Here is an 18,904-nt window from a genome sequence, read left to right as displayed (position 1 = left end):
CACGGTCTGTTACAGGGATAGATTTACCATTTTGTGTAAATATAGTCGTGTGCTTCACTTCAAATGAATGAGAACTCGTGATGTTTCACTACATGAAAGTAGTCCTTTGAATGTTATGAGTAATCACTCCACAACTCTGATGTCCTTGTTGTAAAATGGTTTAATTGTTCTTTTGCACCCTTAAATTTTTCTAATGGTGAAACCAGAGTATGATAAATTACTGATTCCAATTTTGTTACATATTTATGGGCAGTGGAATTGAGTAAGCAGGAACAATTTTTACTTCCTTTGTTTTGCTTCATCAGCTATAAAAATTTGCGATGTGTTGTTGCAGAATTTCGATCTGGCAAGTCACCAATTCTTGTGGCGACAGATGTTGCTGCTCGTGGTCTAGGTAGGTTTGTGGACCTGTCATTCAGTTTAACACATTGTATTTACTCTTGTGATATGTGAACTATAATGAGTTGTGTGAACATCTGAAGGGGACAGTGCATGTCACCGCCAGACTGACATGAGAACCGTAAATGGGGGGCATATAATTTGAGATTGTTGAATGTGTGCTTATACTGAACAAATAGGATACAGGTATCATGTAAATTTGAGTTGTTTCTTACAGGTGTGCCTTTTTGGGGTGGGAAGGAGGTACCAGTGTTCAGATTTCACAGTGATGAGATATAGGGAGGTTTATTCAGCATTTTGACTGTTAAGTAGTACATTTACAGTAAAGTATAGAGTTCATCTTCTGTTCAGCTTATTGCCTTATTATGGGTGATATTTACATACATTTTCTTTATATATATATATAAAATAGGAGATTTATGTTGTGCCTTAAGAGTGTTTTTGTAGTATGACTGAAAAGTTACAGCTGTTACATGTAGCTTAATAGTATAGGCATTACTTCAGGTTTTATGGTTAATTTTCCATAAACTTCATGTTTATAATTTTGTCAGTAAAGGTTTCTTCCATGTAATTTGCCACAAGAATCTTGAATAGTTCATTCTCTGAGAAGTGAAATTTCTCTGGGCTAGGGTTGCTGTTTTCTCTTTGTATTCTACGCTCATGAAAATTATAGAATTTTATAGCTGAATTTGGTATGAACAATTTTGTACTGTAAATGAACCACTGGAGAATACAATTTTGCAACTATACAAAACATCTGTGCCTCATAGGTGGGTCATTCTCCTATTCCTTTTGAAAATGTAAGTTGTCACAGTTCATCAAAGGTATTTATTTATTTTTCAGTGCTTTGTGTTCTTGTCAAAAAGTTTTTGACCCATAAGTATACAAGGGTAATAACAACTGAAAATATCATAAAATAAGAATGTTTGTAACAGCAGGTCTCATGGGCTCTGCAGTTTGAATCTGGCATATAGAGAGATGGGAAAGTGGTTATCTTTTCAGTTTCATTTTCTGATCCTTTTGAAAGTTAAGTCCAGAAAAATAATTCACACGTCATGCAGATATGTAGATTGTTAAAGTGTAAGTTCTTTTATTCCAAAATAGTCAACATGTCTTTATTTTTTCTTTTCTGTAATGTTTATAAGGGAAATCAAATTTTTCTATAGTGGCCCCTTTTTTTAAAATATCTTAAAGTGAGGAACTGTTTGAGATGTCTACAAGAAGTTGTAATGCATTCATTATATGAGAAATATGATAGTAGATTGCTTATTACCTGTTTCTGTTGTGACACACAGTTTTATTGACCTTTTAAGAAAGTTATTTGATTTGTTCAATGAGTGAGAAGTGTTTTTATGTCTTTTTAGTTGAGCAAATGTGATTTGATGTGTTCATGTGAATCCAAGGTATAACATCAGCATGTTGTATTGATGATATCACCATATTTTTCTTAATCATTTCTGCCATGTGTTATGTATTAATGAAGAATCTCTTAAATGTTGATGAGACATGTAATATTATCCTTGATGAAAAATACAAAATTTTCTGATATGCTGTTTAAATCTTGACAGAATCAGGCAGCCTTGTATTCATACCTTGTTCAGTAAATTGTTCAGTAGTTAACAACAGTGGTTTGCAAACATTTGATGGTTTCATCCACAGAATTGTCATTCCTCCCTCCCTATTTGATCACTCTGTTAACCATTTGGACAAATAATAGCTTATAACCCCAAATCATAATGGTTTTACTCAGTCTCTCCAGGAAAATGCCTGTAATTACGTCATGACTGCTTCCTTTGTGTTTCCAACCAAGACTGACAGCTTTTCTAGAATGTGTACAAAATGTGGTTATGTAAAGCATAACCTTGTAATTCATCATTCGAAGGTAGCCTTGCATTGTATTGATTACTTTTTCAAATTCTTTGAATGTCTTTTTCTTTTAGCCCTATCATTTTCTGTCAGTTTCCTATAATAGATCATTACACAGTACCCGTCCTTAAAATATTGAAGCTTTACACTTGTAAATATAATACACATAAGATTCAGTGTTTCAAATTAGAACTTTTCCGTCCTGTTAAGCTTTATGTAATACATCAGCAGGATTCAAATTAATCTGTTCTTGACCAAATTACTAGTATTAACAGTACTTTAATATAACATTAAAACTGAAGTCCTTTGTTCTCAGAGTAGACTGTATGAGTTCTCACAGCTGCATAACTGGACTGATTCTGTAAACTAATATTACCATGAAGAAAGCAGTCTTCTGGGATGTGGCACCGCGTAGATGTGGTGTTAACCGACGTTTTGGAGGAATGTATGGCCTCCATCTTCAGGGTAGAAGGAAAAACAAGAAATCCACAAGCGAGGAGACCATAAGAACCGGTACAAGCAGACATTCCTCCGAAACGTCGGTTAACACCATATCTACATGGTGCCACATCCCAGAAGACTGCTTTGTTCATAGTCACCGCCGTGAAAACCTCAAATCTTATATAATATTACCCAAAGTTTTGGAGGAACATACACCTCCATTTTCAGGGTCAAAGGGTAAGCTGAGCAAGCAACATGAAAGCAGATTGCTTATTGTGTGCTTTGCTTACCCTTTGACCCTGAAGATAGAGGCAGTATGAAGCAGATGAAACTTCTAGCAGACTACATTGTGTCACATCCCAGAAGATTCTACTTCATAGTCAACACCATCAGAATGTTTAACCTCAAGTTTGGTACAAAGAAGAGAATATTTGTTCTTGAAGGCTGGATTTTTCAATTGATGATGGTGTTTTGTTTTGGGTCATGCTGGAAGCCCCATGTCTCCTTATGAGTCTAATATTGTTTCATATGGTCTCATTCTTTTGTCTTGCCAAGATTCTGGGCAAATTTCTTTTTACCTTTTTGCTGATATACTTAACTGCCATTTTGACGTACTTTTCTTGTTCATATCTTTTTCAAAACTCTCAGTTTTTCTTCATGTTTGGTTCTACTGCCTTCTGAATAGTTAACCATTTCTTGCCATTTCAGTCCTTGTCCACATTTGTAGCAGTTCTAGGATTTGTCATGCAGCCAAATTGTCTGTAATAACCTCTCCATCCTGAAACCGCTTAAACAATACAGAAACATACAGTCTTGTTATTGTTCCCTCCTTTTAAATTGACTGTAACATTTTGTGACAATTACAGTTTCCTTCAATTAAAAAAAAAACAATGTAATGTTGATTCTCTGTTCTAATAAATTATGTCCATGTGTTTGAGAAAGTAACAAAACATGCCAGTAAAGTAAATCTCTGTTGAGACAAAATGGCTGAATTATGTACGCACTGGACCAAACACCAACTCGCCAGCATTTTCAGTTGCTGCTGATAAGAATTTCAGCTTATTTATTACATATATTTGGAATTTGGAAACCACTTTTAGCCTTGGATTCGCATGAAATGTGTTTCAGGAAGAAAATCTGTCAAGGCAGAAAGGAGGTGGCTGGAGCAGAAGTTCATTAACAAGCTCGGTCTTTTCTTTTTCTTACAGAGGCACATGCGAGATAATGCAAAAGGTGGTTTGCATTGTCGTTCAGGCTGTGCCTCTCTGCGAATGGTTGGTTACTCTCCGCTAGGCCGGTGAGAGTTAGCCACATGTGTCGGGATTTCGGGTGCGGTGACGGTGGGGGCCCGACTGGACCTAACCGCTTGCCCACCCGGGGGCCCGTCTGTCGGCTGTTCTCCGCCGTGTCTTGGGCCCACCGGGTCAGTAGCGTGCTCCGCCTGTGTGCCGGGCGATTGGCACGCATATGAAGGCTGTGGAACGTGTTGGGGATGGCCAGGTGCATGCTCTGAACGTGAGTGTGGCATCGATTTGGAAGTTAGATGATGGGTTGGAGGGAAATTCCTCATTCATTAGCAGGGAAATTTGCAGGGTTTGCGTGGAGTGTGCACCTGAGACCTGCCTCACTGACTGTTCCTAGATGTGTTAGTCAGGTAATGCCAACTGTTGTCAGGATTGTACTTAACTTGACATTTTCTATTACAGGGCTTTTTAAGTTTCTTGCTGATGCTTTTATTTAGTGAAATAAATTTGAGTTTTCCATTAATACAGACAATTAAAATTTTAGTTTTGTAGGTAGTCCTTAAAATGATTATTTTATCAATAGCCTTATCTAATTAAATATTACGTTGGTCCCATTTATTTTTCCATTGATCTGAGTGGTGAACTGTTGCAGATGTGGAAGATGTCAAATTTGTCATCAACTTTGATTATCCATCAAGTTCAGAGGATTATGTGCACCGTATTGGACGTACAGGTCGCTCTCAACGCACTGGTACAGCTTATACATTCTTCACACCTGGCAATGCCAGGCAAGCCTCAGACCTAGTGGCTGTTCTTAGAGAGGCAAACCAAGTCATCAACCCAAAGCTGTATGAGATGGCAGAAACATCTAAAGGGCTTGGTGGGAGAGGTAATGAATTGCATCAATATCTCAGAGATTTTTATGGACATAAGTTTTAGTAGGAAAGACTTATTCACAAACTGAACATTGTGGTGTTACTCTGTATGGTTAACACAAATTGTTTCGGCACTGTTTCCATTTTTAAACTGGGCCAGTGCACAAGAAGTCTTCAGTCTCTTCTGAAAGTCTGCTGAAGCATCATATGTGTTATCTCCTAAATCTCTTTCCAATATATTTTAATTTTGTTGGTATCATCATTTATCTGTTCCTTTTTATATGGTCATACAATTGTAGTAGTTACTTTTCTGACCATTAACAAACTTTCAGTTTCAAATGTTTCTCTTATAACTTCAGTCTCGATTCTCTCCTTTCTTTCCTTTCCATAATTTTTCTCCAAATGTTGTGTTCATTTTTTGGATTTTCCTTTTGTTTCTGATAGTAAAGGTCAGTATTTCAGCATTGCAGGGTGTACTTGGTTTAAATATACTTTACAACTTATTGTTCTGCATTGCTTTGAGATCTGTATGTTCTGTAATATTCCTTTCATAATTTCATGCAGTTTAGGACTCTTTGGTATTCTTTTGATGTTTCCATCAGTTTTTCCTTTCCAAAAAAATCTGTCCACCTCTTTAAACGTAGTGTTGGATATATCTATTCTGATGTTTGTGTCTAGATTTCTTGAAATCTTGTCCTTTCTCATTTTCAACCCTTATGCATTTGGAAGTAGTCTTTTCTACAAAACCATTATATTGTTTCTCCCAGATTAGTGTGTGTCTGCAAGTATTAATGTGTGTGTATTGGTCCTTTGTTCTCTCCTCGGAATTGGTATTTCCCAGAGTGGAACCTAGAGCCTCCAGCCAGCCATGAAGTTTTTCTCACAGGTTTCGAAAAAGTGGCCTGATAACAGACTTGTTGGAGATTCTAAAATACCACATTAAATTATAAGCATGCAGTTCATTGAAAAAAAAAATACTTCGGTTCATTAGTAATTTGTTTGCAATTGCGAAATCACAGTTTTAAGTAAGTTTTGTAGGCTTGAGGTCTAACATTTTTATTAACATTAAGACGAACTTGGACAAGAGAGTCCATAAACAACTGTTCTTGGTGACGTAAATATATTTGTTCTTAATGCTGATTTGTTGCAAGAATTTTTTGGTAATATCATTTTCAGAAAAAGTTAGGCTTACAAAATCACCATGCTGTCTGTGTCAGAGTGTCCCCCCCATAAACTTTTGAATGTTTGAACCAGTCTTCATAAAACTTCATATGTGTATCATGGCACCACAGCTGATCTCAGCAGTATACTTCATAAATCCTTCTCTTGAGTGTGTGTGTCTGTATTTGTATCCCCTATTATTGCTAGGCAGTTGTAACATTATTTTAAAAGCAAAATCTACATGGTTGATTGCAGGGAGGAACAGATGGAGAGGCAGAGATCGAGACAGGGAGAGTTGCCGTGATAGGGATCGAGACAGAGACAGAGACAGAGATCGAGGAGGGCGAGGATATGGAGGTCGCAGTCGTTCCCATAGCCGCAGCAGGAGCCGATCACGCAGTCGTAGTCGTGGGGGCCGTGACAGGAGTCGCAGCAGAAGCCGTAGCAGAGACCGGCGCAGAGACAGAACAAGAAGTCGAAGTCCCAGAGACCGACGAGATGATCGATCAGGCAAGTTGGATGATCAACCACTGTTGCCTCAGCAGATGGCATTGCTAGGCATCCACACAGCCATTTTCCTGCCACCTCCTCCTGTTACAAATTTCCATGATGTCCGTCTTCCTTGGGGGAACAGCATGTCATGCCACCAACTAACAGCACTGCCTAATGGTATGGTTGTCACTTGAAAAGGTTTCTGTCTTGCTAAGGGACACAGCATGGTGTAACACTAATTTGTGATATGTAGATGCATTTTTGGTGTACATCTGTACTTTTCAACTTTTGGTCATGTTGCTTCTTGTTTTAGATGAATATGTGATCGGCAATAGCTACTGGAGCTCGGCCACGGGGGAGAGGTGAAGAATCTGCTACGTGAAAATTTGCATAACAGAGAAGTTCCCCCATATTTCTCCCAGCCTTACCATTCCTTGACCAGGAGGAGGTGGCCGTATAAAATGATGTACAGTATTGTAGTTGAAAATAAATGTTTGTTTCTTCAGTTGTGTATTATTACCTTGACTCACTCATTTCCTCGCTGTTCGGTTTTGTTTTAGTATGAGGCAACCCAGTGGCCAGACTCTGCCATTGTCCCCCCACGTACTAAACGATGGAAGAAGAAGGATGTTTCTGTTTTTTGTCTTTTTATACATAATTGAATAGCCATTCCAGAACTAATTTTATTAGAATCAAATATCAGTATTTTACACAGATCCATTCATTTATCCATCATTACATGTTGACAGCTGGTATCTACGAGTATTCTCTTATGTATTGTACTAGTATTATAAACCATTTATGGAAAAATATATATATGTAACATATATGCTTAAAAATTTATTTGTGTAACATCCCTGTGTGCAGTAACCAAGCTTCTGGGTGATGAGACGAACATCATACAAAAAAAAAAAAATCTGATTTCAGTCTGCAAGCGAACCATACCGACTGAGTGACTACCGCTTGTTGGCTAAGTTTAGTGCCAAATTTTGCAGATAGAGGGGTGTTGTGTGGTCAGCGCAACGAATTCCCACGGCCGTTAATTTTGGTGTTCTAGACCAGAGCCGCTGTTTCCCTGAAATAGCTCTCTGTTATCACGAGGCTGAGTGGACCCCGTTGCAGACCCACTACTTCTCTGAAGAAATCTGGTAATGCCGGGAATTGAACCCAAACCCGGACTTCTGGATCTGTAATTGGGAACACTGACCACTAGACCATAGAGGTGGTCATCACTAAGTTCATTTTCCTTCCAAGAAATTTAAAAGGTGCATCCTGTGCATTATAGAAGCTTGTTAACAATTCTATCTACCTTCCAGCCTGATTCACCAGGAAGAGTTTTAACACATTTTAGTGTGTGCCATATATATCCTGAAATTTTCCACTGCCAAACTTGTATGCAGTTATTGTTCTTTCAACAAACCGTGCAAATATTATATCTCAACGTCCTTGAGCTAATGACAGCAATATTAAGTGAAGCGTACAGACTGTAACGTTTATCACGCGATACACTCCATTTCACTGTTACTTGGTGGATATGATTATAATCTAAATCTTGCACACACTTGCATGGCAGTGGATGTGAAGCACTCTTCAGGGCTTAATGTGATGTAGTTCGGTGATGTCTGCTGACATTTCTGTGGAACATCATCTGGGTAAAAAGGTAAAGACAAAGTTTTGCTGTGCTAAAGTAATTAAGTACTGCACCATGAACGTGTATGGGGTAGTGGATGTGTAGATCCATGTATTCTCAACTGCTTGCCACTACCAGACTCCAACCCCATGGCCTTCCAGGCCATAGCCAGTGGCTATACTGGGTGTCCACCAACAACTAGGTCAAGGAGTAAGTCAAATCAGCAATAAGCAGGTGGTCTCCCCTGATACAAATCTGGTCATCCAAATTCTTCCCTCTCTTTAATTGACAGTGGGTTTCTTTCCTGGGGTTATTCTTCAACCACGAAAGTACTGGGGGTACATTCCTCTGAAATGTAAACAACCAAGCTAGGTGGTGTGACAGTCCAGAAGATAGTGATTTTCATTATTGTTATAAAGTCGATGCAGAACTGGGGTAGCTCAGTTGGTATAGTGATGGGCTGGATGGCTGGGGTTCAATTACTGACATGAAGAGATTTTTCTTTCCTCCACAGTGTGTAGACCAGTCTAGACGGACTCTGGGGCCCACCCAGCCTCCTGTTCAATAGGTATTGTGGTCACATTTTTAACAAGTAAAGTGGCCAAGGTGTGAAGCAGACCACTCACCCCAATATAGTGCCGGCGTAAAGAATGATGTAGTCATTCCTCTAGTCTCCCATACTTCTGTATGGATGCGCTTATTAAGCTTGTGGTAAACTACCCTTTAACAACATTGAGCTGAGTCTTTGATAAGTTGCAGTCATTCGGCTACCCAAGAATTTACCAAATATTTTATGGAACCCCCGAGGTTCATTACAGTGCTGACGAAAGCCCTGGGCTAGCCCCTTATCAGCCAGGTGAATCCAGCCCGTGTCACTTTATCCAATAACTCTTTAAGATCCATCTTAATATCGTTCCTACCTACGTCTAGATTTTGCTGGTGTTCCCACCAAGACCCAATGTTACTTCCTCATATTCAAATACATTATTATTATGATTATTATTATTATCCCGACGTTCAACCCTTTTGAAAAATGGACTCAGCTGATTCTGTGGTGAAGATCGTCAAATGCCATCTGGCGGCTGCAATGCAACTAGGAAGCGAGCCAAGTTATTGGTTACTTTGTATCCAATAGACTGTTTGGTCGAAAGCGCAAGTACCGTGGTCCGTTGTGTCTTTCTTGTATCTGCCATTATCGTTTTGTTTGCCGGCTTGGTAGGTGAGGTGTTATGACAAAATGTCTTTGTTTATTGAAAGAATGTAAAGAAGGGAACTTGTGCTGTGTTGTATAACATATTGTTACAGAACTGTTTTACTACTTTGTGAATTAAAGATTTTGAGTTCTGCGCATTGAGCTACACATAACAGATTTGGTTTTTTCTTTCAGGTGTGATTGGTGGCAAGTGACATTTGACCGTTCTGAAAGTTGGTTGATGCTGTATCATGTACAGCAACGGGTTCTCGAATCACAACATGTATGTAACTAAACACTTTGAATTGCATATTATTTTAAGATAGCGATTGTTTTAGCACATTCATTTTACAGTTTCTGTTTGGTGACCTTATTTCTGCCATTTTAAAAATCCGTCATTTTATGTTCTACCGAAAGAAAGCCCAATATGTTTTTAACGGTCGCATTTAAAGTAGGAAGCTGTTTCTAGATAGGGTTATTGAAGTGAGTTGGTTTTTAGGCGCCAGATCGTCTAAGGTTATTCTTAGTTGCTATAATTTGGAACATTAATTAATTACACTTCCCTCATACCTATGCCATCACTTAGCAATTTGTGCCCTAGGTACAGAGGAGATCGGGAGCAGTTGAAGAGTCGATATTGGGCAAACCAGCAGAATAATCAAAATGGACAAAATGAGAAGACAAATGTAAAGGGAAAGCAGCCTGGTGAGAACCTGAAGAAACCTCAGTGGGACTTACATAATCTGCAACCATTTCTGAAGGATTTTTATGTTCCTCATTCAGATGTTGCAAACAGGTCAGTGAGTAGGGATAATTGTTAGGTATATTTGATTGTGTAAGTGTTAAAACATGGTTTTTCTTCTGTTTGTAATATTTTGCTATCTTTTCATTGTAGGTCTCTTGATGATGTGAAAAAGTACAGGGACAGCAAAGCTATCACTGTCAAAGGAAATAATGTCCCACCTCCAAGCCAGTATTTTGAAGAAGGAAATTTTCCAGATTATGTCATGAGGGAAATTCTGTATGTGAGGTCTTCATCAGTGTATTTTACTGTCTTTCCCTTCCATCTCCCATACCAAGCCTAATGATTGTATGATATATATTGCAGGAAGCAAGGTTTCGCAGAACCTACAGCAATACAGGCCCAAGGATGGCCTATTGCTTTGAGTGGAAGGGACATGGTTGGAATTGCACAGACTGGATCGGGAAAGACTCTTGCTGTGAGTGTTATTCTGTTTTTGAATATTTTTGCTATTGATACCATAGGCTTTGTTTGAATATTAACAATGTTGACTTGCCCCTTTACAGTATATGTTGCCTGCAGCAGTCCATATTAACCACCAACAGCGTCTCAGTCGAGGCGATGGTCCTATAGTCCTGATTCTTGCACCAACACGAGAGCTGGCACAGCAGATCCAGACTGTTGCTAGAGACTTCGGAACATCTTCCCTTATTCGTAATACCTGCATATTTGGAGGTGCACCAAAGGGGCCTCAGGTATGATTCAGTGTTGGCAGCTGGCATTATAGCCCCCGTACCATTACATTTGAGGCATTGCTTCATTTTTATCAAAAATAAATGTGAAGCAGCTGTAGAGTATGGTTATCAGACTGTCCTTTGTTTTTGCGTTCTATTTAGTTATTAAATATGAACAGGTCTTAACTCTTTTTTTTTTTTCTTCACTGGCTCTACAACCCCCTTGGGCCTTGGCTTCTGATTTTCAGTTTCATGATCATTTTACACACATTTGAGGACTTTTTGGACAAGTCGCAAGACCACTACCTAAACACAGAATAAACACACGTGTATACCAAACATCCATGCCTTGTGTGAGATTCTAACCCATGATCTTGGCTTCCGAGTGAGCAAAGACTACATGCCTTAGACCCCTCAGCTACCGTTACTGGCCTGGTCTAACTTACCTAGTGCAAATTAATAGTCAGCTTTGTAGAGGAATACTAGTGTCTTAATGCTCTTGCTGGCAGGTGTACAGCATATATGAATTTGGTTTCTTATTCACAGTAGGAATTAAATCGCTAAAGACTTGAAGGAAAATTACAAGAGAAGTTAAATACTGAATAAATGAATGCATGTGTGCATGCTGTATTAGGTGTGTTATTATTTACACTTTACCTTGCTGTAGTTAGACTCATGGGTCCCACACTTTAGCTTAAATTATCATTGCTGTAGTGCGGATCTCACTCATTATATATTGTCGTTTTATTTATACTTATCCTTTACTACATTTACTAATTGCTCTTAGTCTGAAATTATTTCTAATTTCTACCTCTTATGCTCTCTTACCATCCTTCCCCATTCCTCTTTATGTTTAATTATATATATTCCTATTTTACACAAGTTGCTTTTTATTTTTGCATCATATTATCCGCTTAGTTCCTGCTTCTGCATTGATATTCCTAAACCACCTGTCCAAAATCACATCCATCCAAATCTTTGTTCCTTCGTCCTTCATTTTGTGGCTCAGTCTACTTTTTTGTTATGTGTGGGTTAATTCTCTTGCTTATTATTTCTGCAAATCCCTTATACTGTCCAGACTCATATTTTTGATGATGCTGGTATTCTCCTGGCTTCTCCTGTACATAATTCTCTATGTACAGCCTGTGATCTCAGATGTTCCTTGAACTATTATACAATGTTAGTAAACTTCTATTATTTTAATTTTAATATAATGCTACTCTATATCAACATATTTTTTACTTACCCTTATCCAGATTTTCTTATCACTATTTCTTCCATTCTGTCAAATATCCCCTATGCCTGGCCATCCCTATTCTTGTTTAATCTAGTCCTCCAATGTCTCACCCTCGTTACTATTTCGGTGTATCCTGAAGCAGATTTATCTCATCTGTTTTTTGAACAGTCTTAAGTGATGTGTCATAACTCCATACTTCTGTTTATTTGCCCCATTTCCTTCACACAAGCATTATTCACTGAATTCCCTGTTACACTCTTATAATATAACTTGTGCACTTTCCCTACATCCGTTCATTCTCCATATTTCATCAGTCTTCATCCTTGGCTGTAATGAAGTGTATAATACTAATATTTTGAGTTCTGTACAGGGTGTTCCTAAAAGAATGGTGGGGTTTTAGATATGTATATATTTTGTATTTCTTACCGTGTACAATCATAACATGTGTCAATCGGAAGCTTAACTGTCCAAATTTTATGTACATCCATCAAAGTGCCTCTATGTGCACACCTTTCGTTCCCCGGCTCACATCAATGCGATAGTCGAATTCCTGCCACGCCCACTGCAGCATTTCAGGTGTGATGGTCTCCACAGCACGATTGATTCTGTTTGGGAGATCCCGGAGCGATTGGGGCAATGGGGGTACATAAACCATGTCCTTCACGTACCCCCACAAGAAGAAATCACATGGAGTTATGTCCGGGGATTGGGGTGGCCACCGGAGAAGGGGGCATCTTCACCTACAACACGTCCAATCCATCGTTGCGGAAGGACCCAATTAAGCAAACCTCTCACAATGCTATGGAAATGTGGGGGAGCACCGTCCTGTTGGAAAATGTAGTCATTGGAATCATTGGCCACTTGTAATGATTTTCTTGGGCTTCTCTGATACATCTCCCACACTCTTTCCACGTCTGCATGTGGCACACGTGGCTGCCCAGAACTCTTGCCTTTACAGAGACATCCACTGTCCACAAACTGCTGGTACCATCTGTGAATGTTATTTTCATGTGGCGCCTGCTTCTGAATACGTACACGAAATTCACGGCGCACTGTAACGATGGTTTTAGACACCTCAAATCTCAGCACACAATAGGCATTCTCCTGCTGGGTCGCCATCTTACATTTCACGCCTCCTAACTGTCGGAAATGGAACTAGGAAAGAGCGTGATATACAAAATGAAAATTTGAGAGCCGCGTTATGAGTCTGTATACGTTTTCCTTTTCATCGCCAAAAACTGACGGAGATGTACGGCAATGAAACCCCACCAGTCTTTTAGGAACACCCGGTATTTGGTGCCCTTGCTATAATCCATACCATTCAGTGCTAATTGTCCCTTAATTGTTACATTTCCTCTCATTTTCTAATCTTCCTCTACTCTTCAAAATTGCATCTAAATATTTCATTTTATTTGTAGTCTCCGAGTCCAATCGCCATTTTTCATTCATTCTTAATTTTACTGTTATTTTTATATTTTCTACATTTATCTTCCACTTCCATTCTTTGAAAAATCTCTCTATACAGGTAATTGTTCTTCGCAAGTATGTATTAGCTATAGTGCCAGATCATCTGCAAAGAGCAGTAATTCTGATGCCTGCTTCTTTAGCATTACTAGAATACTTTCTGAATACATTTGCAGTCGCTATGTTGAATAAGGCCAGAGATAGTGAGCAGCTCTGTCTCAAGCCAATATTTGAGTCAGACCCCTCTAATATGTAATTACCTCTCCACTTCACTCTCATTTTAGTATCCACATACATTTCCTTTGTTCCTTCAGTTAATTTAGTTAATCCCCCCCTCCCCAATGTTTCCACAATAAAGCCTCCACCATAGCTCAACTGGTCAGTTGCTGGCTTTCCACCGCGGCGGCCCGGGTGTGGTCAGGTGGGTTTTGTAGTGGACAAAGTGGCGCTGGGGCAGGTTTTCTCTGAGTACTTCAGTTCCCCTGCCAATCTTCATTCTACCAAATTCTCCATCATCACCTGGGCAAGCTACAATAGGCCAATCATTGTCTGTCGTGCCAAGTGGACCCAGTTGGACTCCACCCCCCACTAAGCAAAGAAAGAAAAACAGTATGGTAAAATACCCAGAATTTTGTTCTGAATAACTCTTGTAAAGTGGTCATTTATGAGGTAGAGGAGATTGTGAATAACTCTTGTAAAGTGGTCATTTATGAGGTAGAGGAGATTGATGGTATTTGATGGTTGTTGTATAGTATGCATACTAGAGCAGTAGAGGTGCATAGTAGTAGAATTAATGTTGGAAAAATATTGTACCAACAGAAAAATTACTCAGTTCTGACAAGTATCAAAATCATTTTTTTTTCACATGAATTTTTGTTTTCTTGCAATATGGTGCTTAAATAATTTCAGTCCACTTCGATGTTTTTTCTTACGTATACAAGACAATTGTTGGACAGTGATAAAACAGAAATATCAGATAAATGAAATCTAGTATGTTTTTCTTCACTTGGCCTATTTTATACACATGCAAGACAGTTCTTGAAACTTTATGCTGTATAATGAGATTCTTGATGCAGATGTGCACAACATTTTGAGGGACTGACATTATGACATTTATGTAAATGCCTCACTGTGAACATACAGCTCACTGCTGTGCTTGTTTTGCTGTTTCACTATGATGAATATAATTTGGAAATAAATTGGCAGGATGATTAGTGAATATAATTTCCTCAAGATTGTTTTGAATAGTGGGCTCTGGTAATTATGATGTTGGATCATTGGTTTTGTGACCACAGAGTAATTATGTCAACCCTCATACCATTTTGTTCTAGTACTTGGTCTGCCCATGTTTAATTCAAATTCTATCATAAATATGAACACAGGAGTTAACCATCTGCCTGCTAGTTCTGCCCAGTCCCGCTTCCTCATGTGATCCAGTAGAAAATGTAGCTGATGAGCAGTGACTTAAAGCTAGGACCTCTTGACTGCAAAAGAGAGTTCTTATAGAAAGCCAGTGGTACAGGATGTAAGGTTTGTAAAAATAGTAGCAACATTCCCTCAGCATGGGAAACCTGATATACACATGTATGTAATTTAATATGGAAACTGTTAAGATGCAGTGGCTCCATCTTTAAAGTTACTGCTGCTGTTTGAAACATACTTACTTACTCATGGAGCTGAGCCCTTCTGGAGGACCCGCCAATTCTGCAGCTACTCAAGCATTTCCCAACATTTTATGGAACTTGAAGGTTCATTACCATGTTCACAAGAGCTCTGCACTGGTCCCTATCCTGAGCCAGATCAGTGCAATCCATACCATCCCATCCTGTCTCTCTAAGATCCATTTTAATATTGTCCACTCACGTACGCCTTGGTCTGCCCAGTGGTCTCTTCCTTCTGGCTTTCCCACCGATATCCTATATATTCCTCGTCTTCCCCATTCATGTTACATGCCTTGCTCACCTCATCCTCCTTGACTTGATCATTCTGATTATGCTTGGAGAAGAATACAAGTTACGAAGATCATCATTATGCTGTTTGAAACTAGTGTAATAAAATAGAAATATTTGTGCTAATTGTGTAATAAATTTACCAGACAATTCTTTTTACAAATTCCAAGGCTCGGGATTTGGAGCGTGGTGTAGAAATTGTTATTGCTACTCCGGGTCGCCTGATTGACTTCCTGGAGAGAGGAACTACTAACCTGAAACGCTGTACTTACCTTGTCCTGGATGAGGCAGACAGGATGCTTGACATGGGATTTGAACCACAGATACGCAAGATCATTGAACAGATTCGGGTGAGTTAGTGAAAATAATGTGAGAATGTCTTCTAAAACTCCCTGGCATTGATTAAGCTTAGTACTGGGCATACTGACAGTATATTTGCAGTTTTCTTAGTCCCAGGCTAACGGCGGTGGTGTACTTTAAAACAGATGAGCACCAATATCCTTCCTGATTCATTATCCATAATCTTTTACCATTTGACACTGTGTAATAATTGAGCTTCCTTACCTAAACCATGATTCAGTGGACATTGTCTAGGTTTTCTGTCATCTGATAAATAAGCATTTATGACTTACATAGCTGTTACAGTAGCTTAAGTTACTTGAGCCCATGCTGTGGCTGAGGAGGTTAATTACTGGCTTTGCACTGTCATGGGTTCAGTTCTAGGTCAGGTTTTATGAGAATTTTGGTTTACAGAGCAGCACTGTCGTGGATTTTCTTTTGAGTGCTTCAGTTTCTCCTACCAGTTCTCATTCCATCAACTGCGTCACATTCGTTAATGGTATCATTGGTACTAGTCGTGATACTGACAGTCTTTTTAAATGATCAACAGACAAGGTTACCTCAACTGGTAGGACCAAATAGGTTGGTATAGTGGTAGTACTGTAGACTTATTGGGAGATCATTATCTTTATTATTAAAATACACGTTAATAATAACAGTATAAAAGACATCAAGAATATGTCACTGACTAAAAATGTATTTTAATACTTTATGATGTTAAAATTGATATTTCATATATGAAAAATGTTTATACTAGTCATACTAGTACACATAGCCACAAATGAGTGCAGCGACCAGTCGTGAGATTGAACTAAACATTGATGTGCATGAAAGGAGCACGGTGAACAAGTGCAGTGCAGTGCAGTGGTCTCCCCAAAAAGAAAAATCACCTGATGATGGACCATGTGAGGCCAAAGCATGTTGTAAAACTAGAGACATTAAAAAATTTTGATAATCACTTTCAATGTATAAAATATACTTTTAGTGTACTATTGACATCTTAATGACTTTTAACACCATAAAGTATTAAAATACATTTTTAGTGAGTGACATATGCTTGATGTCTTTTATATTGTTACATTATTGATGTGTACTTTAATAAAGATAATACCTCAATGCAACGGGATGCTAAAATGTATTATTATTGGAAGATATCTGGATGTCTGACTTGAATCTTGGCTTGGTTACAGCTACATCTGAGATATTTTGTTATTTTCCCCAGTCCTTGCCACTGAATATGATGATAGCACCTTTAATAGACTTTCACCACCACCTTCCAGCCTTTGCATACTTAACATTCATAATCTTTCCATCTCATTAGGCTCTGTTTGAAAAATGTCATTAAATTGTCTGAGAATCAATCTGAATGGTCATTGATGCATGGCACTTAGTTGAAAGATATTTAAAAACTTGATCATCTTAAAATTTGATAACAGTTACCCCAGTCCATAAGGAAAATTGTTCTAATGAGGTAAGTTAAGCTTTCATTCATCTGTGTGATGTTTCTCATTTAAGTTAGGCGTAAATTCTGTATGTTACAAGGTCAGATTCCCATTATATATTTAGTGTGCATTTGAATTTTGGGTTAAACTGTTTTCAGCCTGATCGACAAGTTTTGATGTGGTCTGCAACATGGCCCAAGGAAGTTCAGACTTTAGCTGAGGATTTCTTGAATGACTATATCCAGGTGAATATTGGGTCACTGCAACTTGCTGCCAATCACAACATAATGCAGATTGTGGAGGTGTGTCAAGAGCAGGAGAAGGAGATGAAGTAAGCTTACCAACCAAGCTCTGAGCATTTTGTTGGTCAGTTACTCTTGCATTAATGAGAAAATATTTTAACCTAGAATGGGTGAAGTCAGTGGATACTTTAGGATATTGCATGTGGATGAATTTTCTGATTTAAATACCACCTGTAATTGTTTGTGTGTTAAAGTCTTAAGCCTGTGATGGGTTAGGCATAGGCATATAGCTGGAATGGGAGAAATAGAGAATTAGTACAAAATATTGATGAAGGGGAGTTTATTGGAAATGGATACACAGAAGATTGGAAAGGAGATGGCATTCATTGGCAAGGTTTATATATATATTTCACAAGTTCAAAATACAATGGACATGAAACTGGTCAGAAGCATAACCCAAACAAACAAACAAAGCAGAAAGACAATACAAAGTTAAACACTGTAACTGTTTACTGTACGTTCCAGTACTGGTATTAGGGTTTGCTGTTCTGTGCTTATGATATTGTGTCAATGTATGTTTGCTACCCCTCCTAAACTTCAGGACCAGGTGACAGGTTTTCATGAAACTTGATTCATTTAAAGACCAGAGACTCTTGGCTACATTTAATGCCTTATCTGCAATACTAAGTCTGCTATGTAGTCTTGTCCAGTAGGTGTGACATTAGAGCCACTTGACATAGGATCCCGAAATTCCATGTAATAGTCGAAGTATAGGCATCTTTTATCATGGTGAAATGTAAAATATGACATCTGGGTGAGGTATGCACTTATATATGACTTTAATAACAGCAGGTAATGAATTATTGCAGCTGTGCATGGGAGAATAGATGGAACTTGTTAATAAAAATGCCTATAAATTCTTTGTCGAACTTGGCACTGAGGTAGTCTCCTATGGCACAATGTTCATAACCAAGTTTTGCAAAAATTGGACAAATGTTCAGAAGTTGAAAGGTGTCAGATGTAGACATACATTTCTGAACACTTGACAAATTGTCATAAAACTTGGTATAAACATTATGCAATTGGAGGCTACCTCAGTGCTGTTCTTTTCAATTTTTTATTCAATAATAACGTGGCAAACTTGTGAACTTGTTATGTGGGATCGACACTAGTGCCACATATATGGAGTCCTGGTATAGTCCTTAATGAACTTTCAAAAAGTTTGCTAACTTTTATTATATATATCTGTAGAATGTAAAATAATATGGTGGCCATTCAAGAATTGTCGTTAGCATTCATTATGACTGCAGTAATTAATGAACAACTAGACATTTAAAATTTGGTATGGAGATAGATCGTAATCCTACTTACACATTATACATGAAAAGTTTTAAGCCTGCATTTACAAAGGTGGATATCCATAACTTAGGATCTGTATTTGACGCGTTCACTGCT

General features: G+C 38.4%; 1 protein-coding gene across 1 annotated transcript in view; it reads left to right on the top strand.

Annotated features, from left to right (window-relative positions):
- Positions 1-18,904, top strand: part of LOC111868626 (DEAD-box ATP-dependent RNA helicase 24) — a 68,542-nt gene that overhangs the window by 34,769 nt on the left and 14,869 nt on the right. Inside the window, exons 8-17 of the mRNA XM_023859450.2 lie at positions 335-394; positions 4,603-4,839; positions 6,242-6,655; positions 6,792-6,840; positions 9,902-10,096; positions 10,196-10,321; positions 10,409-10,520; positions 10,609-10,797; positions 15,597-15,776; positions 17,366-17,538. Of these exons, the coding sequence (XP_023715218.1) occupies positions 335-394; positions 4,603-4,839; positions 6,242-6,655; positions 6,792-6,840; positions 9,902-10,096; positions 10,196-10,321; positions 10,409-10,520; positions 10,609-10,797; positions 15,597-15,776; positions 17,366-17,538 (1,735 nt within the window). The remainder of the gene's footprint in view (positions 1-334; positions 395-4,602; positions 4,840-6,241; positions 6,656-6,791; positions 6,841-9,901; positions 10,097-10,195; positions 10,322-10,408; positions 10,521-10,608; positions 10,798-15,596; positions 15,777-17,365; positions 17,539-18,904) is intronic.

Source organism: Cryptotermes secundus, unplaced genomic scaffold (genome assembly GCF_002891405.2).
Source record: "Cryptotermes secundus unplaced genomic scaffold, Csec_1.0 scaffold696, whole genome shotgun sequence".
Classification (NCBI taxonomy): Eukaryota; Metazoa; Arthropoda; class Insecta; order Blattodea; family Kalotermitidae; genus Cryptotermes; species Cryptotermes secundus.
The sequence above is the reverse complement of the archived record's forward strand: the minus strand, read 5'-3'. Positions and strand labels throughout refer to the sequence as shown.